We start from the raw sequence: 23972 nt of genomic DNA on the forward strand, positions 1-23972 counted from the left end.
TGCCTAGCTTGCTCATGCTCTCGTCTAGCTTGCTCTTGTTCTCGTCTAACTTGCTCTTGTTCTCGTCTAGCTTGCTCTTGTTCTTGTCTAGCTTGCTCTTGTTTTTGTCTAGCTTGCTCTTGTTCTTGTCTAGCTTGCTCTTGTTCTTGTCTAGCTTACTCTTGTTCTTGTCGAGCTGCTCTTGTTCTTGTCTAGCTTGCTCTTGTTCTTGTCTAGCTTGCTCTTGTTCTTGTCTAGCTTGCTCTTGTTCTTGTCTAGCTTGCTCTTGTTCTTGTCTAGCTTGCTCTTGTTCTTGTGTAGCTTACTCTTGTTCTTGTCTAGCTGCTCTTGTTCTCGTCTAGCTTGCTCTTGTTCTCGTCTAGCTTGCTCTTGTTCTTGTCTAGCTTGCTCTTGTTCTCGTCTAGCTTGCTGTTGTTCTCGTCTAGCTTGCTCTTGTTCTCATCTAGCTTGCTCTTGTTCTCGTCTAGCTTGCTCTTGTTCTCGTCTAGCTTGCTCTTGTTCTCGTCTAGCTTGCTCTTGCTTTCGTCTAACTTGCTCTTGTTCTCGTCTAGCTTGCTCTTGTTCTCGTCTAGCTTGCTCTTGCCTAGCTTGCTCATGCTCTCGTCTAACTTGCTCTTGTTCTCGTCTAGCTTGCTCTTGTTCTTGTCTAGCTTGCTCTTGTTCTTGTCTAGCTTGCTCTTGTTCTTGTCTAGCTTGCTCTTGTTCTTGTCTAGCTTGCTCTTGTTCTTGTCTAGCTTGCTCTTGTTCTTGTCTCGCTTACTCTTGTTCTTATCCAGCTTGCTCTTGTTCTCGTCTAGCTTGCTCTTGTTCTTGTCTAGCTTGCTCTTGTTCTTGTCTAGCTTGCTCTTGTTCTTGTCTAGCTGCTTTTGTTCTTGTCTAGCTTGCTCTTGTTCTTGTCTAGCTTGCTCTTGTTCTTGTCTCGCTTACTCTTGTTCTTATCCAGCTTGCTCTTGTTCTCGTCTAGCTTGCTCTTGTTCTTGTCTAGCTTGCTCTTGTTCTTGTCTAGCTTGCTCTTGTTCTTGTCTAGCTGCTTTTGTTCTTGTCTAGCTTGCTCTTGTTTTTGTCTAGCTTACTCTTGTTCTTGTCTATCTTGTTCTTATCTAGTTTGCTCTTGTTCTTGTCTAGCTTGTTGAGCTTTTTCTTGCTGCGACTGGATCAGCTTAATCAGGTTCTCAATTGCCTCTGCCATTATCGGATGATATACTATAAACAAGTACTTCTGTTTTATCTATAGGTTTTAGTCCTTGTCACCAATAAATTTCTGTTATGTTTCTCAATAACTTGAAGTTTATGTGGTTATTTCAAAGGTTGGAAATACTGAGTCCTTCCAGTGTTTGAATAACAATAGTAGTTTATTCGTAACTTAAGATTAGACTGATGAGTACAGAATATGATTTCATTTATATAGCAGTTTGTTAGCTTTATTGCTAGAAAAAGTATAAGTATCAAAAAGCTTTAATGAATGATAAAAATATAGCCTTTAGCTTTTTAATAATAGAACAATTGATTTTTTTGTTTTCAAGTATCTCAATAGTAGCGTATATTAAATTGACGACAACTATTAACCAGGTAAACCATGACAAGTTTAATGACTGCAGACTTTTTAAACCATCAAAATCTGTTAAAAATATGGAAACCCTTTAAGCATCAAAACCTATTAAAACCGCAGAAACTTGGCTTTATCATAGAACCTCATTTAAACCATAAAAACCTGTTTGAATGTTTCATATTTATATTAAAATTTTTTTGCAAAATGATAACACATTTAAAGGCAAAATTAATTCTTTCTCTTATTAGAACCAGGAATGTTGGTACAAATGGATGCTCTTTTCCATTTTAGAGTGATTGTCTGATGATGTCATCTAAGAAGACCAGTTTGCAAGCTATAGAGGGAGAGAATTCGAGTAGCGTCAACGCTGCTGCTAGTAGTATCAATGCCGATTTAGTCAATTCAACAGATGAACCTTCTCAGGAAACCAGCTCTTCAGGTTGGTTTGATTTTACTGTTCTTGAGTTATCTGTATTCAATTTTGTATGAGTTTCATTAGAAAAATTGTTTCTGGAGTTTCAATAACAAGCATTGTAAGAGGCACGCTCACAACAGCCAATACATTTGATAACTTTTAAACTCAACGACCAATTTCAAGGTTTCTTTGATCTGTTGGTCTCCCATCTTGTAGATCAGAGCCTAAAGGTCTACCTACCAATACATGTCTTATCATATTGTAGGTTCCAGCGATGTGCCTAAAGCAGAAAAATGGACTAGAAAGCAAATACTAACTGCTATATCTTTATCATTAATGAATGTGTCTTTGTGTATATCCTTTGGAATAATCTCACCTTTCTACCCAACTGAAGCGGCAAAAAAAGGCGCAACAGCAACTGAAGTTGGTCTCGTCTTCGGAGTATTTCAACTTGTAATGTTTGTCACAGCGCCGATATATGGTATATTTGTAAGTACACCTCAGCATGCTTAAAATATTCCTCAAATATTTAGAAGGGAACTGTGACACATGATTTCTTGGGTTAGTTATCATTAGTTTGCTTTCAAACATTCGCAACTAGTCATTCAGGAAGATTCTGATCAAGACTATATTGCTCAAATGTTTCTCAAATGGCTGCTGGACAGATTTATTTGTAATCTACCACTGAGAATAACTGAATTGCAAGGATGTTAGTTTAGGTATGGAGGTGATAAATGATAGATTGGATAACTTGAAACTTTACCCTTGATTGCGGGCAAAAAAAATTTCGTTTTACTAAAAACTCACATTGTTCTATGTAGAGCTCTGTGACTTGTTGAACCCTCCTTGGCTCATGCTATATTTTATGTGTAGAACATGGACTTTTGAATTGGTTGTTTAGATTCTGACAAAGTATAATATTGGTGGAATTGGCCTGTGGTATATTGGCGTTGAGGTACAGAGCTGGCTCAAACCAGAAAGTGCATTGACTGCAAACTAGCGATATGCAGGCGTAGTTCCCCAGAGATTTGTGTAGGCGCCACATACATGAAGACCTTTTGAGAGGTTTACTCACTTTCTACAACATTATTGACTACTGAATGCTATTAATTTTATAGATTCGACAAATGGGTGCTAAATACATGTTTATTTCTGGTTCATTCATTCTTGGAGGCTGCAGCATATCATTTGGGTGAGTCAAAGTCAGCGAGCAATACATGTGAGAAGTTTTTTTTTATAACTGAATTTGCTTTATATCGTTGCTTGAGTCATTACTTGACCTTCTGGTTGTTATCTGACAACAGATGGTATGGTTGCTTTGGATGGTTAGTTGCACTAGGGTAGAGATTGTATTCATGGTGCAATTGGTGTTGAGCTTCATTGAATTTCATTGTCTATCAAAACGTGGAATGAAGTATTTCTAGAGCCATGTAATGGTCCATTTCTGGCTTGGATCTATCTAGGATACTGAGCATTTAAAAGCAATTATAGGGTACACTGTTTACCAGAGAAGGTTTGCTGTACGTGCCAGCAGAGATTTTAATTTTAAATGCAACAAAAGTTTCTTATAAGCATAATTCTGTGTAATTTAAGTTATTTTAAAAAGCATCCCTTTCATATAAATTAATATAATATTGTATGCTGTTTGGTGCAACCATGCGCATATATAGTGTTATGTAACATAGTCCAGCCTAATTGCCTAACTGATGTTTTATACAGGTTTCTTGACCGATGTCCCGATGGTCCAGTGTATGTAGCCATGTGCTTTATATGCCGCTCTGTAGAGGCTAACGGGTGTTCGATGGTTAGCACTGCCTCCTTTGCCATCATGGCCACCACTTTTCCTAAGAATGTTGGACAGGCATTGGTAAGTAGTAAGGCTTTAATCTCCATTGCTGTCTACATGACAGCTGAATAACTTAATGTCATTATTAAGCCTCAAATTAATATCATATCATAATCATCAATATTAATACTCACACTATGTTTTAGTTTCTTCATTTTGCAAAAGCCCCTTCATACGCATCCCACTTTAAGTGTCTGGCTGTCGTATATTGGTCTATTTTAAGTGGCTTATGACCATCCCTGCGCATGGATGGCTTATAGGTTTGTGATATAGATTGATATATTAGTAAATGTATTTGTGCATGTAAAAAGTTGTTCCAGTTACTGTTTATCTAACTTCCACAAATTCCAATATTCTGGTAATAAGAACGACCGTGGATAGCTATCAATGTTTATTACTAATTGTTGAATACACACTTCAAATAAAGTGGAACAGTAGTTGCTCTTTATAGCTGTTTCGTTGGAGCTTATCTTGAGCCATGTTGCAGTACCATATAGCTCACATTAAACTCTCAGCCAACAGTAATTTGTGTCATAAGGGTGGGCTGGAGTTAGCTATTATCACCTGACTAGCGCCAACACCTTTTCATTTGTTACTGCTATCATACGATCCTTTTTATTGTGGCTATTGTCACTAAACTATAATGAATATTTTCATGGTAATGTATTTGCTGAGTTATGTTTATTTTATGGTTTGGTGCTCTATTTGAGAATATATTTTCTTGCCCCACAAAATAACGAATTACCATACTTTTCGGACTATAAACTGCACCCCTATATAAGTCGCATCTGCTTTATTTTCCAAAAAACGATAATAAAACAATACATAAGCCGCACCTTTGTATAGGCCGCAGAACTCAGGACTGCTTTTTAACGCGGCAGAAACTTTGCTGTTTAAAACGAAACAGTGCCGAACGGCACAGTTTCGTATTATCCGACGCTTTTTTACATAGTGCCTAACTGAACAGTACCGTGAGGCACTGTTTCGTATTTTCTTTCACCGCTAAAAGCGCACTAATTGGAAATTCCCGTTAATTGGCCCTAGCGGTGAAAGACAAAGCCACAGATTAGCCGCACCCTTATACAAGCCGCATGGCTCAAATCATCAGAAAAAAGTAGCGGCTAATAGTCCGAAAAGTACGGTATGCTTCACAACTCCCATTGAGCTATGAGAGTTGGATATTGAAGTTGACCTTCTTTTGTCCAAGGTGTACCTTATCAGCATCAGTCACCTATAAAATGTACATCTTAGATATTGACTCACTCCTTAGGAAGGCTTCTAGTATCATTTTCTCTCCTTTAGACCCTTTGTTTACAATAAGTTATTAGTTGCTAGTATTTTATTGTCACACGAGTGAAGCGAGTGTTTGGGAGCTTTATGATAAATGCATATGTGTTCACAACTCTCGAAAATTATCCGTCAACGGCTGTAACCAAACCCTTGTACCGAAGTCCCATCAAAAAATTTAACTATTTTTGTGTGGAGTCATTTAAGTATAATAATGATACAAACCACATATAAACCTATTTAAATATGTTACCAAGTCTTTGAAAAGTTGAGACAATATCCTAAAACTTACCCATCTGATCGGATAATACATAACTAGACCGATTAATTTGGCTTAAAATCGCCATTAAAACCTGACAAGCCTTTTTTAATCAAAATTAAGACCGGCCAACAAAACGCCGATAAAGCCGTGCGACAAATAGTAGAACTATTAAGCCGTGCGCATTTCACGAGAAAAACATGCATATTTCACCAGTCTATGGCATTGTCCAATTGCCGAAGGTTTCTGTAATTAACGTAGATGTACATGTACTTAAAGTTAATCGTTTTTTTCTGCCGATTTTATTATTCCATTTCATAAGATTATTATAAGATTTAATTATAACAATAATCATTCGAATTTACAAGATCGAAGTATATAGTGACCGATGGTGTGCAATATGTTACTGTTATTATTGTTCTAAAGATTTTGTTGATGATATTACGGCTGTGCCCAATATCGCGGTACTGCCAAGCCATTTTTAATATCTGCAACATTAAGTAATAGGCCTACATTTTTTTTTATAGATATACAGCTATTTCTATGACAACCGACTAAAATCTGTTGGATCTAAATTCGGAAATCTAAATAAATATCACAACTTCTTGATATTGGTTGCTATGACGTTTTGAAATGTAAACAAAATTGTTTACATTTCATTGGTTTTTGTTTCTCAAACTTTAACACCAGTTTTCTCAGAACTATTTTTTCTCACTAATGGTAAACATGCATTCAGTTTATTGACTATAAAATCTGCTGTAATTAAGATGGAATCAAATTTTTTTTTGCAAAATAACTTAGAATTTTCTCCTGCTAGTGTAGATAAATCTAAATCTCACACACCCGACTTAACCATGGTTTCTGTGATCATGACCCATTTCTTCATTTTGCTCCAGTTTGCACAAAACTTCCAGACACATGTGAATGCTAATGTTTGCTTTCTATTACAGATCGCTTTCAAAACCATTCTACATTCAACACAACCAACTTTCAAACTGCGTATATTACACAGCAGCTTGCCATTTTACTTCTAATATTGCACTTCTCCTATTGCAGGGTAGAGATATAAACATATAATCTTTTCCTTTCATTATTGCTGTTTGTTGTATATAATAACACCCAGTACATTACAGTTACCATTGCAGTTCTCCTATTGCGCTGCAGTACCATTTGACTGCTAATATTGCATTTCTCAACCATCAGTACCCTTTCTTTTTTTCCAATATCACTTTGGTCATGGGCTGTATGACAGGTTAATTTCTAGTATTATGTATATTCTGTAGGGTACACTCGAAGTGTTCAGCGGTATAGGAATGGTTCTGGGTCCGTCCATTGGTGGTGCTCTCTATGGGGTGAGTAGCTTTTCTCTTAGTTCCCTCAATGCAGTCAAACCATCTTGCTATATTACCATTAGCCAGTGTCGCCAGAAAGTGTTAATAACCTGAGATTAATGTAGACAAATTGACAGATTTACTAGAGAAGTTGTGTGTGTGACACATCAGGGCATAATCATGTATCAACACTGCTAATGAAAACTACCGGCAACACAAAACAATTGATTACTTCAGTGTGGTATGGCTGGGAGCGCTTAAACTATATATATATATAGATATATATATATATATATATCTATATATAGATATATATATCAGTTAAGTTCACATCAAACTCACTAACCTCTGTTTACTAGTTTCTTAGCACTTAAGATCAATCAGCAGTTGGAAACTTATTGGAATTGGTGTTACAAACATCTTGACAAAGAAAAGAATTGTATATACAGTACGTTGTATTTACAATTCTGAAATCCGTAAAAGATTAATAAGATCTGAATGGAGAAGCATAACTGGGGCGAGAATCAAAGAGGTAAAGTCAATGCCAAATATTCTTGAGCCAATCAGCGTCAGGATAGCAAAATGTTGAGAAGAGCTTATTGATGGTTTTCTGTCGATGAAGAAGGATGGTTAAATTCTATTCAATAGTTGAAGAACGGTCTCGAGCTCTTTTTTGGAAGGGTTTCTACTCTTATTACTGCATGAGACTTTCATATCAGTAGTCTTTGCGCTCTGTGTCCGATACCTCAGCAACAAGACTGACAGTGTGTTGTTATACGTATCCAAATAAAGGTCATCAACAACCTGTGATAGAGCGAAGGTGCGATGTGGGAGGGATTACTATATACAAGCATGTCACATATACTAGAGTTCATGTACTTACATGTGTAATAATTGTGAATATTTAGAGAGCAGTTAAAGTGTGCATAAGTGTAGCAATTATGGCTCATACTTTTAAAATATCTAGTTTCCATTTCACCGAAATTCACATGTCGAGGATGGTTCTGGAATATAATCCTCATTAGTAGGAGTAGTTATTTTATATGAATGTTCGATAGATATTTCTTAATACTTAGTGCGAGTGAACTATCTATTTTTATATGCACTATATATAAACAGAAAGGTCATCTGATCAAACTGAGGGAAATGTTGATTTCATACAGCTGAGAGATCCTAATAAAATATCTGCTCATTAATTAGTACCTGGGTATCATTAGCGTGTCTGTGAGTTACGGGGAGACAACTTTCATGAAGAGTGTGCTGTAAAAGTAGTCCAAGCCAAGTGAACCTCCATCTTCAGCTAATCTATAGAATACCGTACTTTTCAGACTATTGGCCGCTACTTTTTTCTGATGTTTTGAGCCATGTGGCTTATATAAGGGTGCGGCTATTCTGTGGTTTTTTCTTTCACCGCTAGGGCGCATCAACCAGAATCTCCGGTTAGTGCGCCTCTAGCGGTGAAAGAAAATATGAAACAATGCCTAACGGTACTGTTCCGTTAGGCAATGGGTTAACAAGCGTCAGTTAATATGGAACAGTGTCGTTGGGCGCTGTTCCGTTTTAACCAGCAACGTTGCAACCGTGTTAAAAATCACCGTCCTGAGTTCTGTTGCCTATACAAAGGTGTGGCCTATGTATTGTTTTGTTATCGTTTTTTTGAAAATAAAGTAGATGCGGCTTATATAAGGGTGCGGTTAATAGTCCGAAAAGTATGGTACATAAAAAAATTACCTACTTTAGAAATGTAAACAGCTTTTGGTATTTTAGACAATTGAAAAATATAGGAATCTACCAGTTTATGTAGTTAGTGCCAATTGATAAAATAATACTATATCTAAATTTTGAGTACCGGTTTAAAACAACCAATGTGCAACACAAAATAAAGGTAACAATTGTTCTCTAATTGTATTTTCTGGTGTTTGGTCAGTTGCTGAGGTGTTGTTGAATATGCATTTACAGCTCGGTGGTTACCTGCTGCCATTTATCGTGATTGGATGTTTGGTATGGATAACGGCTATTGCTGCCTTCTTTATCCTTCCTCCTATTGGTGAGTTCTTCTCCACTCTGACAGCCTCCCTTTTATACGTGCTTGCCATTCTGATTGCGCTATTCGTTATAGCTCAATGTAGGATGCTAAGTTAGGGTGGCTTCATGAGCCTACCTTAACTATACTATCTTAGAGCAAAGAACAAGCTGCACAATGTACAGGTTAAAAAACTCACCGCTATTTTGTTTAGTAGTGTTAAATTTGAAAGCCTTGTATCTTCAAAGATTAACTCGTATTGTTTGGCGATATCTTTGACACATAACCTAGAGGGCTAGAGTAATGGAGATAGCTGTCTTGTTGTATTGTATGCTAGATAGTTGTCTGCTCTTGGTAGCATATTATATTGCACTATCTTGTCAGCCTCGCTCTCAGGCTGTTGTGCTCAGGCTTGCACCAGCCAAACCAATTCACGTTGTAACATTTCTTGACTGGACATTGATGTTGGTGTTACATGGAACACTCGCTCCATCTTGGCCACCGGGTGTATTACATGGAACACTTACTCCATCTTGGCCACAGGGTGTATTGCATGAAACACTCACTCCATCTTGGCTACATGGTGTATCACATGGAACACTCGCTCCACCTTGGCCACAGGGTGTATTACATGGAACACACACTCCATCTTGGTCATAGGGTGTATTACATGGAACACTTTCTCCATCTTGGTCACAAGGTGTATTACATGGAACACTTTCTCCATCTTTGTCACATGGTGAATTACATGGAACACTTGCTCCATCTTTGTCACAAGGTGTATTACATGGATCACTTACTCCATCTTTGTCACAGGGTGTATTACATGGAACACTTACTCCATCTTGGCCATAGGGTGTATTACATGGGACACTTACTCCATCTTGGTCACAGAGTGTATTACATGGAACACACACTCCATCTTGGTCACAGGGTGTATTACATGGAACACTCACTCCATCTTGGTCACAGGGTGTATTACATGGAACACTTTCTCCATCTTTGTCACAGGGTGTTACATAGAAAAATATTTACTGGCTCATTCATAGCAGGCACTAGACTAAGTGAACTGTGCATGGCTCATTCCATGTGAAAGATTGCGCTCATGCTTTTGCTGTTTAATTCTCTGGGAAGTTTTGTCAGCGTCCATATGCCAGTTTTTATTCTTAATCACAATTGAAAGCATGAGCTTTAGAAAGGGACTAAGAAGTTCTATAATAATATAAATAGCTGCCATAATAAAATATTTTCTTGGACAGAGATCTGTCAGTCACCTCATACACAAAAATTCCTTATAACAGTTTTATGCATCAATCTGGCATTACTCATACCATGTATCCTCACCTCTTTCCAATACTTTTTTTATCTAATCTTCATTTGTAAAACCATGTAGTATCATTTCAAAAGCTCTTTATTTCCTTTTGTATGGCGTCTGTAACTGTTCAACCATCAGAACTGGTCCATGACTCGCATTAAAAGGTTCTTTATTTTTCATAATCTCGTAGTGAATATACACATGCTATCTTGAGTTTATCTTCTATATACTACTAACACATACTGCGGCAAATAACGATATTTGTAGACTAATACGTTGTGAAGTCACAGTGATGGTTGCCAGTCAAGTTAACATTGTCCTTGACAATAGCATCAGTTTATGGCCATGTTGCGTATTGAAGCTAATCAGAAAGGAATGGCTGATTGTATTAAAGAAGGCTGTAGTATTTTAGTTCGACCTCCCGAAACCTGATATCATCGTTATGGAGTAACTAGAGCTCTGTGCTACCTGGCGTTGCCCGGGTAATAAAATAGTCTGGTCAGAAAATTGATTTGTATTTAATATATAACAACATTTGCCATTCTAAATTTCAAACTACCTATCATGAGAAAAGTATTATGTGTAATTGAAATAAATTGAGAGAAAAAATAAAAACTGTAAAGGTTTTCAAACTTTGTCTAACAACTTTTAAACTCTCATTTCTGTGATATTATCGGCTCGCTATAACTCCGCCCTTGACCGGAAGCAGAGGGCAAATGCGAGACAGTGAAAGAGCATCTTCTTGGCACTTGTACGGCTTAAAGCTCGGTGCATACGGACGTGCTTATTTTTGTCTCCTGCTTAGTAACGACTTATTAAGAACCCACTCAACTACAGGCTCTTTAGTTCACATGGTATCACGAGTGTTTACTTTTAAGAGAGAAGTAATACAATAGTGTAGTGATAAGTTAATTCAATAGTGTAGTGATAAGTTAGTACAATAGTGCAGTGTTAGGGTGAGGTTAGTATAGTGAATTGTGTTGGACAATTGTGGAGTGTGCATAGACGCTCGGCGAGGTGCAATGCGGTGTAGTGACTACCATAAGTACACGAACGGATTTTAATTGACCGTTCCGTTCTTGTTTCTGTTCAGTGACTTCTACTTAATTTTTTTTTAATTAATTAGAATAATGGCTGAAGGAGAGATGAATACTAACATTTTTGCTAGCTTCTCTGTGCTAAATATTTTAGCTACTGACGTGTTTGGTAGTTGGAAAAGATTTAGTGATGAGTTTTTACTCTGTATAGAGATGAAGGCTATTGAGATGGGTGAGAGGGAGGCAACTATGGAGGATGATTTCATCATGGTCTCCAACTTCACGCCTTGGGCTCGATTACTAGCTCTTTTCAAAGCTGTAGCCCAATAAGGTAAGGAAACATTTAGATCATTGGGATTTGAGTGTAATAACCCGGATTCAACTTACAACCAGGCTTGGGACCTGCTGAGAGGGCATTATGAAAAAGAGGAAAATGTTTACGTCAGTGGAGTGGAGCAGCTTAGTATGCAGCTGGATTTTGGCACGAATGATGATTCACAGAAGAGCTTTTCTCTGGTCATTGCTGTGAATGGACTACGTGACACAAAATTGAGTCGAGATTTGATGGCCCAAAATAATCTTGATTGGAAAAGGTTGACAAACCTTCTCTGGACCAGAAAGGTAGCACAAGAGGCATCAAATATGCTCACGCCAGAGCCTAGTTCTACTCAACCTTCTGCCGATCAACCTAGTGCGACACCAATAACTGCAATGCCAACCCTAGGGGCTAGTACCTTTTCGGAAGCTGCAGGCGGGGGGCCTACTGGACAGCTGCGTTTCAAACAGGAGGTTGGCAAGGTACAAAAGCGAGAGGGTCGAGTCTGCCGTCGAAAAAGAAAAGATAGTAGTGGCAACTACAAGGCTCAAGCATGCAATGGGCGTTACGATGACTACAGACGCAATTCTAGCAGTTGTGAGAGTAGTCAAGTACGCCATGGGCATCATGGTGGCTACAGGTACGGCTCTGGTAGCTGTGAAGGCAGTCAAGGAAGACGTTATCGCTGGCACCATTACAGTCTTAACAGCGATTCAGATAGTCCCAAAGACCGTACATAGAGGAATAGTCATCGGTGAAGTCATCGTGGCTTTCTGTACCAGGGAGGTGATGACAGCTGCTATGACTACGGCTCAGTAGAACACTTTGTGAAAAACTGCCCCCAAGTTAGATGCAATAATTGTAAAAAAGATTGGGCACATGGCAGGTGCGTGCGACAGGCCAAGTCGATGTTGTACATGTTATGGCAAGCATAACGCTAAAAGGGAGTGTCCTTTTAAATCAAGGGAAGACCACAATATTCATAAGAATGTTTGGATAGCTTCCAACTGAGATTCTAGTTGACTAGCAGATGATTTCAGACTCACTCTTTTGGTCTAGGCTGAGATTTTCTTTTCTGTTTAAACACTGGGGCTGATGTCACTGTGTTGAGGGAAGAAACTTGAAAGCCTTTGGATTTGCCATTTTATTCTAGTTCCACAGTTTTGATTGGTGCAGTGGAAAGAGATTGAGTGGGGTAGGAGTTGCTACTGTAAAAAATCAAAAGCAAACAAAAATCCACCAACTAAAAAGTACATGTGGTGTTAGGTGCTAGTACAAAGCTATTGGGAGCGCAGGAGGTCATAGATTTTTTACAAGAATCATAGGCCTTTTAGCGATTGTCAATGCTATAACCAACCCATAGCCGACTTTCTGCATGCAGTGATTCGCGCTGGTGTTTTCACCCTAAAAGACATCTGAGCGACAATCAGGGGGCACTTGTCCTCAGACCGATTTTGATGGAGAGTTGGGAGCCGAACAACAAAGAACAGTGTGCCGCACTAAAGAGACGGTACATGGCTGAACCAGCGGAACTTGAATGACAGGAGAAAGAGCTCTGTGCTAGGAAAGAAGAGTATGAAAGGGTCTGCCCACTCGGAGATTCTAGCCTCAGCTGACTCTTCAGGCTCCTGGGCGGCTCTCGAGGCTCCCAAATTTCAGAGGAAACCTGTTGCTACTGTCCTTCCACCACCATCACAGTCCAAGGACAGCAGTAAGGCGATATGTGAAGACTCTAGTCACAAGAGGGACTACCGTGAGAGCTAAGGCCTTGTGTCGGAAGGAGACAGCGTCGCGTCACCAGCCACAGCCGGCGACCTCACAACAGGAGACCATGCTGAGCTGATGACTGAAGCCAGAGACCTTATTCTACAAGGACACTGTGCTGAGCAGCCTGTCACTGGTAACCACAGCCAGGTAGACCCTAATTCATGGGTTGCTGAGGAAGAGGAGATGGACACTGCAGCGAGAATTTGTTACTTGATCCTGGCTAAACCGCAGTTTGAACCTTGATGATATCTGGAGAGACTCTAGACTCATAGCAACATTCAGAGAGATACCAGACTCTACTGGAAACCCTCGTTTCCTTTGTGCACTTAGGTGTGCAGAAGATCAGCAATTAGTCGCTTACAGACTATATAGGCTGCAGAGAATTAGGCCTCACGGGATCTCTCAGAATCTAGGTCAGCATCCTCAGCGAGAAAGCCGCTACCATCAAACAAAAGGAGATGTGATATCGTCTCGCTATACCTCTGCCCTTGACCGGAAGCGAAGGGCAAATGTGAGACCGTGAGAGAGGATCTTCTTGGCACTTGCTTACGGCTTAGAGTTCGGTTAGGAAGGACGCGCATATTTTTGTCTCCTGCTTGACTTGTTAAAAACCTATTGAACTAAAGACTCTTTAGTTCACAATTTCCTCATATAATGAGGAAAATGTTTTGTGCAGGTCAAATAAATTTTAAAAAATGAAATGATTATAAAAAGGTTTAGATGTAAATGTGAAATAATTAGCAAGTAATAGCTAAATTAAGTCGGTTTTGCTACAATTACAATAAAAAATGAAACAGTAATGATACAATTAATACGAACTGAGAAAACAAAATAAAAATCCTGAACATGTAAAATTAATAATGACAATTCTTGCATAGAGGCCTGTGTGTAGAAAAAAGTTTACTGCTCCACCAGAAGCTATCCATCAAAACTTTGAATTTGACGATACAGAGACAATATAATTGTCCGTGTGAGAAGAATCGGCCTTGACCCCAGATATAGTAATCGAACCTTACGAAAAATATTTCTCAACAGAGGCATCGTAACGGGTGGCCGCATCAGTAAAATATCAGCGCCCGCTATAGCTGGACGCAGCTACAGAGGACATACGACCAACTTAGAGAAATATATATATAAACAATAGATAATAGATAATGCAGCGAGTAGCTGTTTATAAGCTAGATGACTGTCTGAATAATGGCTAGTAGATGTTGTCATAATAGACTTCAAGTCTCTCCATTGCACAACAAGCTAATGACTTTGAAAAGTGTTTTTCGAAATCGCAACATATTGAGAATGATGGATAAGATGAGCAGATGAAATTTCTCCTGTAGATGATGTGGCAGAGCTCTCTGGAAATATGCTGACCATACTGAAGATCCCGGGCTGTCTTATCATCTTCGTGTGCATCGTTAGCTGTGGCATGTCGCTCAGCTTCCTCGACCCTACATTCAGTCCATGGATTACATCGACTGTGAGTACATTCTGCAGGTTGATTTTACTGGTCAAGCCTCTACTTACAATACATAGTTTGAGTATAACTTTTACTTTTCTACACTCAAGGTAGTTCCCAGTGTATGACGTTTAATATTTTTAAAAATAGAAATTATAACAAACAATAAATGAAGATTATATAATATAATTTGTTAGAGTAAGCTATGCTACCTATCCTGTCTCTCTACCTCCCGATCTCTACTTCTGTCTCTGAGTTTATGCATGTCTAAACCTACACATATGTTCATGCGTGTCTAAAGTAAGACAATAATCAACACCTCCTTATTAATTATAATTGGTTTACATGTAATGGAGTTTTCTATATTTAGTTTTCTGTATAATTTCATGTAATGCATATATTTTAATGTTATGTAGAATTACCATCAGAATTTATCATAGCTTGTTGAGGTTTGGAATTAATTACAGTGTATTCTCATAGTAGTATTTGCTTCGACATAGTTTATGAAAGTTTAAATATTAGAAGCCTGTCTCCAGAGAAATTAATTCCAGCCGTACAGGTTTGACAGAATATTAAATTTTTACATTTAAAAGCGCATTGTTTTGGAAGGAATAGACTGAGGTTATCGTGTGTACTACTTGTAGTTCAAGGGTGTGACAATCCCTCAGGTGGGGCTCATCTTTATGATTGCTCCTGGAGTGTATGCACTCAGCGCACCTCTTTCTGGGTATATTAGTGATAAGGTAAGGCAACTTCTTATTTCTCGATTTGTCTAACCTGGTGACCTTTAAAATACCCGGGCAAGTTTAAGGAAATTGTTGGTTTTGTTTGTTGTATTTGTGCCCATAGACGCTCAAGGTTAGGTGAGGCTGCTGTCCATGTTCAATCCAGTCTATTCATATTTTGGACCCAATCGTGCCCCAAATTTAGAAGGCAACTGTTCAACTTACAGCTCCCAAATGATTGCACTATTTGTAGCAGATAAAATTACAACTTAGGGTTTTAATAATATTCTTATATAATTTAATAAAACATAACTTTTAAATTTTATATTCAAATTAACAAAAATGGACAGATATTGTGACATCAAATATCACCCGGTAAAAGCTTTAAACATATATATTTATATATATACATACTGTAAAACCTCTAATTGAACGCCATGGCGCTCATTTTTCAGTCCTTACTCTATGGTAGTGGTCAATTTGAGGCGGCGTTCAAATAGAGGCTGGCGGTCTATTTTTAGAATGGCTCGTCAGAATTTTCAGAAGATAAATTCAGCCTTATTACGGGCGAAGTGAATTTCGCCCATATTTGGCTCTCTTTTTCTGTATAGCGATATCAATGATATACAGTCCCCACAAGGATAGGCGACGGGCATCATGTGAGCGGGGTTTAATGATCGAGCTCTGTTGAGATGAACCCGAGCATGGCATCCGAACAAACAAATATGCTGAATAAAGCCCCTTCTAAATTTACAAATATTATGAACAGTAGTGGTTGTTTTAATGATCTGTTGGTTTCATTTTCTTGTCAAGTAAATATAGTTGCCAAATATTGTCACCGTTATGATCAGTCAGTAGCCATTCACAAGCATTCACGATATTAGTAGTCGCAATCGTAAAATAACCCAAATTCGGTTTTATATTTAGATGTTGAGTATGAAAACTACACTCCACAGCTTTGCCTGCTGTCCCATCCTATTGACCAGGTAAAACAATGTGACAACAATGAAAGACTTTGTCATTTTATATTAGGGGTAGCAAAATATTAATCAAAAACTAGGAGAAAAAAAGGCTGTTGTTCGGGTGATTTTGGGTAAATTATATTCAACTTTAAGCATATACTACGACACCTACCTACTTCAAAATTATAAAAGTAAATTGTAAAAGTATATCATTTGAAATGTTTTATTTTCCATGGATCCATTTTTTAAGTTAGGCGTTACCCCTACATTGTAGAAATTCAAGGTTTGCTATTGTGAACCGCGAAGCCTACTGGCTGAATAAGCTAATGACACGATAACAGCGAGTCGTGTTTTCCAAAACCTAACAAGGCAACGCGACCGCCCCGTGAGAAGTGTGTTAGCTCCGAAACCCAGGCTAGAACAATCCTAACAGAGAACGATCATTAAACCCCGCCCATATGATAGCCGTCGCCTATCCTTGGGGGCTGTATATCATTGGCGATATTAAACCTTTTGGATGCAATGAATCTGTTAACTTACCTCTAACTGGTCAAAGATCTCTTAATAAATGTGCATCAAGAAACTGAGAAATATCTCTACCAGTTGATATCTTTTACTTGCAATTGACCTGCGATGATATTATAGCCTGTGTCCTTCTTTGCAATTTGTTGTGGAGTTTTCAATTTTTATTTTATTCTAAATTTGAAAACATATTTTTATTTTACATCTATATTTAACATTGTTGAATAAAAGCTCATTGCACTCACTGATATGTTTGCTACAGTTTGCAGCCAAAACTAGTTTTTTTTGTGCAGTAGAAGTGGAATTATGATTCATTGTAAGCTGTGTTAAGATAGCCGCAAGGATGCTATTAAATAACATGCAGTAAATCTGCATATTTATAAGTTCTACAACAATAATCTATTAAATGTTAGAAATAAATTCATGAACAAATGACATGAACGAACCACACTTATATTACATACAGAAACAAAAATTAACGTTTTTAAAACAAAAATATTTTCATCGTTTGCTAGGATAGCTGCTTTCTGATTGTTGCTTTCGATGGAACGAACATCTAGTTGTCCAATACCTTCTACAATATCTTCTGGCCTCACCTTTTTCCTGAACTATAGTTGATATTAGCATCCAAACAATTTTTTGGCAGAGCAAAACTTTCACGTGCTGCATTTAGCATTAATGCAACGCGTAAAAGTTTGCTTGCTAAATGTAACCTTTGGCCCAAAACTTGCGAACCGGTTTTTATATGCATGTCCTTCGAAGTATTGGGACCGCGTTGAACAAGGAACTGCTATTAGCCTGAGACAGTAATTATTTCTATAGCGTTGCTTTGAAAGTTCATCTAGCATCGTAAATTTAAACCGTTTTCTATATATGTACATGTAATTTGAAGTATGAGGACTGTGTTAAACAAGGAACCACTATTAGCCTGAGACAGTAATTATTTCTATAGCGTTGCTTTGAAAGTTCATCTACCATCATAAATTTAAGCCTTTTTTTATATATGTAGGCTACTTTGAAGTAGAAAGAGCAGATTAAACAGAGAGCTACAACTAGCCTGAGACCGTTATTGATTACTTCTATGGCACTGCTTTCAGTTCTGACGAAAAAAAAGAAAAGCTTTGGAGTTGGACAACGAGAGAATTAAATGTTATTGATATAAACGATTCCATATTAATATGATTTTGTGGGCACTTTTCTGCTGATCAGTTGATATTATGGGCTCGTAAAGATCAAATTATGTCAAAGTGGTGGTCTATTTTTCAACCCTTCTTTCAGGGTGATGGTCAATTGGAGGTGGCGTTCAAATAGAGGTGACATTCAATTAGAGGTTTTACGGTATCTATGTCGTGGTCCAAATTTGTTCTTTACTCTGAAAAATGCGGTCTAGTCAAAAAAATTTCAACTAGTCGAAAAATCAGTTTAGCCTGATAATTTTTGACTAGCCTGAAAATTTCAGTTCACAATGTATATAGGTATATCGGTACAATGTATATAGGTATATCGGTACAATGTATATAGGTATATCGGTACAATGTACATAGGTATATCGGTACAATGTATATAGGTATATCGGTACAATGTATATAGGTATATCGGTATAATGTATATAGGTATATCGGTATAATGTATATAGGTATATCGGTATAATGTATATAGGTATATTGCAAATGCTTTTTTCTTGGAGATGACATACAAATGTAATTATTAATTTGCACAGTAATTGATGGCTATGAAACATACTTGGTTAAAACATTACTTTACCGTATAAGAAATTTAAACTAATGAAAAAGTCTGAAGTCCTTTAAAATTTCTTTCATAAGTCTCTCTATAATTCTCTAAGTTCTCATAATTCCTTGGTATATTGACTAGAGTTGCTTAGATTCTGGTATCGATATTGGCACGGATATCAAGGTTAGGTATCTGGATCGACCAATCTTTTCTTAATTAAATCTAGAATTTGAGATACTTTCTACAAACCTATCACCAACTGTATTAATTGTATTTTAGTCTGCCACACTAATAACTATAATAAACTGCCAAGTTTTATTTTATCACTCACCTAGTGAATTCCGAGTCTGCAATATTGTTTTAGTTTTTGCCCATTGCTTCATCAACATCAAAATAACTGATACATTCTCTTGTTTTAGTCGAAATGCAAATACCGGTATACGTAATAAATTAGGTATTGTATTACCCATTTACAGCGATGAGATTTATTAAAGCCAATGATTAATTAAGAATGCAGTGTAAAACTGAAATTTATTATGATTATGAAAACAAGTAGATCAGATGGTCTGTAAAGTTACTTCCTCTTCTGACAATAGCTAGTTTCCTTTGGTTGTGAAGCTAATTTGCTTCCTTCTACTGTTATATTTATACATATACAGTATATTTTGAACCAAGTGAAATGAAACATTAATAGTAATTAAAATAAACATTAATCCACTTTAAACTGGTAGTAATGTATATGTGGACCTGATAGAAGAGAGATTTCACAGAGAGATTTCACAGAGAGACGGAGAGAGAGCTGAAACACTAATTACATAAAAACTGACTGATTTCGTCTAAATTTATTAGTACATTCCCAGTATTTGAATATATATACAGTATACTAGTACGCTTGGCAGTTCTGTGCATCGTTAGTGATCACCATGAGTAAGTAGTATGTACATAATTATTCAGTGAAGTGGTGAGGTGGCTGAGTAGTGTAGTGGTTAGAGCGCTGGTTTGTAAAACTGAGGGTCTGAGATTAACTCTTGTGTGAGGTTTTTTTCCTGCTAAAGCTGTTACCATGGTTTTGGACAGCCAGCCAAATGGACAATGCTCTTATTACAGTAAAGATTTCATGAGTATATAAATACAACGTGTACATTTATATTTTCTGTAATAAAATAAACTCTCAGTAGGCCGGATCAGTATTTGGATTGGCTGATGCATTTTGAATTTCGGAATCTCTAATGTTGACTAACAAGAGCATACAACTGACATATTACAGAAATATAAAATACCTTCAACATGGCAGCCGCTGTAAGCTAATTGTATGGCGCCCGAGCATTGGCTATCTAACATGGACATAATAGTAGGCTTTCTCCTGCTCTATATGCTCTTGCTCTCTTGCATATATGTTTTAGCGAAACGCAACTGTGCTATGGGCTCACATCACAAATATTTTTAATTCCACAAATGGCTTTAGTGATGACAAATTCATTAACGAAAAACCAAAGAGCTGATTGTAATTTTAAAATGGTCTCAGTTAACTTATGGATGACTGTGTCAATCAGCCAAGTGTATTGCCAATTCAAGTGATAATGCTATTAAAAAAATTGTGCTTTAGCAATTCTGTAATTTGATTCAAGACCTGCTTTCTGAGATAGATTTCGGAGATAACAGCACGGATGTCGATGGGTTATAGCTAGTTAGCAAGTATCACAATTAGCATGCTGTCAAGCAATTTTAGAAGAGCTTTTTTCTTCTCACCCTCACTTGTCCCACAAATCAATACTGCATGTCTCCTGAATATGAAAAGTAAGGATTTAACTTATTGTGACAAAATGAAGTGAATGAATCCTCATTGTTTTAGGGTTATCAAGCCTCGATGTCAGTTGGAGGTTTTTGGCTGACTGGTGTGGCCTTGGTACTTTTAGGACCCAACCCCCTCCTCTCATCTTTTATACCTACAGCGTGAGTAATTTAGAGTGACCCATATTCACAAGCTATGCTCCAATTCATATAAACTTGACACTATGATAATTGCTAATCTAAGTGTTCCGGCAACTCTTCTTGTAGAATATGGGAGACTGTCATAGCTCTAATACTACTTGGTCTGGCTGATGGAGCATCAGTAATACCTCTGTTTCCTCTGGCGCTTACAATACTCAGGTAGGTGTGACATGTATATTTCCATGTACCTTCATAATACTAAGATAACATCAACATACTTAGGTATGTTATGTATTGCTGGTCATGCAAGCAGTATATGAAGTGGAAGCATATCCACACAAATACTTATCACAATTTTAGTTAAATAAATTTTGTACTTTATATAACTCTATACTTTTAGAGAAAAAGGTTTCGAAGATAATCTGGCAACCTTTGGTTTGGTGTCTGGATTTTTTCAATCTGGATTTTCCCTTGGAGGCTTTGTGGGACCAACAGCTGCCAGTTATTTTGCTGATTTGTATGGCTTTGCCTGGTCCTCCTCCATATGCGCCATTATACTTGCAGCTGTGGTAAGTCATCCAGAAGGAAACCCCTGTTCACTGGTTGGTGTTTAGACTGTTATCTTTTAGTTGAAATTTCAGTTGCTTGTTTGTCAGTCTGCTTCAATGCCCGCGCTAACCAAAAAACATTAGCATATGTATTGCTTTAGCAGAATAATAAAATGGGAGTTGTCATATATTTTTGGTCAGATAACAGTCGGACAACTCTTATTCAACCTTGAAATTCTTGGCATGAATTTATCTACTTTAACAGCGGCTAGTAAGTTAAACTTCAATTTCTGCATAGTAACAGGAGTGTAAATGTCAATTCTGACGAGACCTCCTTAAAATATACTTTCACATTGGAGTGTATGATTTTTAATTTCCGAAGAGAAAAAACCCTGTTTGGTCATGTATATTCCTTGCTAATTTTGTGAGGGTTTAAATTTCCTCGCTGTTCTTCTATATGAGGCTGTTGTTTTATAGGGTCTGGTGCTCTTCGGCTATGTGTTGACAATGAAATCTCTGCATCGCTGGCCTCCTGTTCCTTTGAATGTTGAAGCTGAGGCTGCATCCACTAACATCTTGAATCCTCAGCCTCCAGATTATGGAAGCATTTCTAATGCATGAAGGTCCTGTTCATTCCTATCTACATGTGCAATGATGCCAAGTGCCAGCTATTCCCATTTCATCTGTCAACCAAGGTTTTCAATGTGTTTAGCAGGTGGTGTAACCTGAAATACGATATCCGGAAAAAAATCATACCACCTTTATGGAAATGGTGGGTGGGATTGAATATTGCATTTGAAGATATGCATAATTCTGCAGCCATCCATAGATTATACATTTAGCGGGTTAATATTATCACCTAAGGTAATGATTGTTCATCTCTTCACATGTTCTACTATTGAATTCTCTGACTACTACAATATCTCTTCAGTAGTCATAGGTAATCTCACATAGGCATCTACATTTTTGTTTTGTATATCATCATAATATACTGTTTCTTTAGAGATCATATATGTTTGCGTGCATCTTTCGTTGTTTATCCGTTACCAAGACAGATCTTGTTTTTTTATTCTTAGATGTTGCTCAATTTATTTTGTTATACCGAGGTGGGATATTAAATTATAATTCTATTTTTATTGTTACCTTCAGTATTGATTAACTAGCAATGATTGTACAAAATTTTAAACTATACATTTTTAATTCTGACAAAACCAATTATTGTTCTATAATGAGATTTTAGATACTGTTATAAGCTGTTGAACATTCTGTAACATTGAATCATGTAGCAGATAACTGGGTTGGTTTGGTTGGTTTTAACTAGCTAACCTATGGTAATAACAATAATTCTAATAATAATAAATAAACCAAAAAATCCATGCTCATTTGTTCATTGGTTTATGGAGCAATGAAATCTTTGCATTCCTCCTCTGCTTACTCTGAACACATAAAATCGTTGATGTACGGTTTGATTGGTTCGTTTTTTAAAAATTATGCCGATGAAAAATATTTTGCAGCTATCTCTATGGGAAAAGTAGTTTTGAATTCTTAAGGGTAATTATTGCAGCTGCAAGTACACAACAAACCTTATTATATCTGACCTAGTTGTACTAGAATTTACCATGTATTCAAATATTCCATGATCATCACAAAAAGGTAGATGCAAAAATTGGAAACAATGTACGAATCATTTGTTTCATTAATCTATGAGACAAGATTTATCTATGTAAAGCAATATAGAGATGTGTTGCTAAAAAGTGTAATGTGCAAACAACGTGCATAGTAAACAAGAGTCACAAATTTGAGCGCATTTGTTTTAAATGCAATTTTGAGCTGAGAATAAATTTCCTTTTTTTTGTTATTCGAGAATGTCAATTGTTGTGTTATAACCCAAATAGATCCAACACTTTAATCAGTGGAATTCATCTGCATATCATAAACACTGTAGCCCAATATAGCAAATGCCTTGCTATGGTCAAATTGATGAGAAACTACTTACCTGTAATACAGCAGTAGGTTTTACAGCAATAATGCCATAGTTATAAGAAGCTTGCATTTCACCGGTTCACAAAACTGTCTTTTGAACCACAATGTATAGACTAAAATAAGAGTGTGGTTGTGAACTTCTTGTGACCTATTTGAGAAATAGTCTTTATAGCTTATCATATCAAATGAAGTTTTTGCCTTTGTAATATCTATGACAGCAGGTTTCATACAAAAGATAATTACCTAATACAGGCAATAGCACACAAATTGCTCCATGCTCACTCTAGAAAGATTCATTTAGTTGAATCTACTGAAAGAGCCATGCCCGTTCATCTGTAGATCTAAGTGGCAGCCACATTTGGTAGCTGGAAAAAATGCATCTCACAAGAATCGAACTCGGATATTTGGCGTAGCAGCCAGAGTCACTACTAACTGCACAATTGCACCACCTTAATACATTGCAGAATAATAATGCAGATAACTATTACACATGATGATCTCTCCAGCATGAGACTGCCAGCGTACTAGTTACTATTAATGAGTGCCGTAGTGTCCAGCAATGTAGCTCCATTTCGATTCATGTATATACTTATATGTTGGAGTTATCCTCTTGTTACGGTTTTGTTTTATTCACCTCCGATCTGAGAGTTTTTTCATCTGCACTTGGATTAAAAATACATTTGTTAATGTGGAATGTAAAACTGTCTACTATTAAGAATCCCTAGATTCTGCAAATGTAAATATTTGAACTTACTTTTGACTGTATTTTGCTCAGCAAATAAATTATGCTGTTAAATGTTGCACAGCAGCAGTACAGTTAATTAGTACATCAAAAGCAAACTGGTACCAACATGATTATGTGCTACAAACAAAGTTTGAATACAGAGCTCTTGAGTGTTTTTATCTATGCATCAAATTTATTTATTCTATTTATTTATTCATCTATTTATTTATTCTACAGTATAAAAAAC

General features: G+C 37.1%; 2 protein-coding genes across 2 annotated transcripts; one reads left to right on the top strand and one right to left on the bottom strand.

Annotated features, from left to right (window-relative positions):
• Nucleotides 1-317: 317 nt before the first annotated feature.
• LOC137390882 (putative leucine-rich repeat-containing protein DDB_G0290503) lies at nt 318-1189 on the bottom strand. Its single transcript, XM_068077199.1, has 2 exons — nt 1127-1189; nt 318-860 (listed from the first exon to the last, which is right to left on the bottom strand). The coding sequence occupies exons 1-2, from the start codon at nt 1187-1189 to the stop codon at nt 318-320; spliced, it is 606 nt and encodes a 201-aa protein (XP_067933300.1).
• A 656-nt stretch (nt 1190-1845) lies between these two features.
• On the top strand, nt 1846-22386 carry LOC137392174 (MFS-type transporter SLC18B1-like). Its single transcript, XM_068078813.1, has 12 exons — nt 1846-1988; nt 2230-2453; nt 3083-3156; nt 3684-3831; nt 6640-6708; nt 8647-8734; nt 14480-14619; nt 15243-15341; nt 20391-20491; nt 20597-20689; nt 20871-21039; nt 21496-22386. Exons 1-12 carry the CDS (start codon nt 1853-1855, stop codon nt 21637-21639), a joined length of 1485 nt encoding a protein of 494 aa, XP_067934914.1. The 5' UTR covers nt 1846-1852; the 3' UTR covers nt 21640-22386.
• The last annotated feature ends 1586 nt before the right edge of the window (nt 22387-23972 follow it).

The sequence above is a fragment of the Watersipora subatra genome, chromosome 3 (genome assembly GCF_963576615.1).
Source record: "Watersipora subatra chromosome 3, tzWatSuba1.1, whole genome shotgun sequence".
Taxonomy (NCBI): domain Eukaryota; kingdom Metazoa; phylum Bryozoa; class Gymnolaemata; order Cheilostomatida; family Watersiporidae; genus Watersipora; species Watersipora subatra.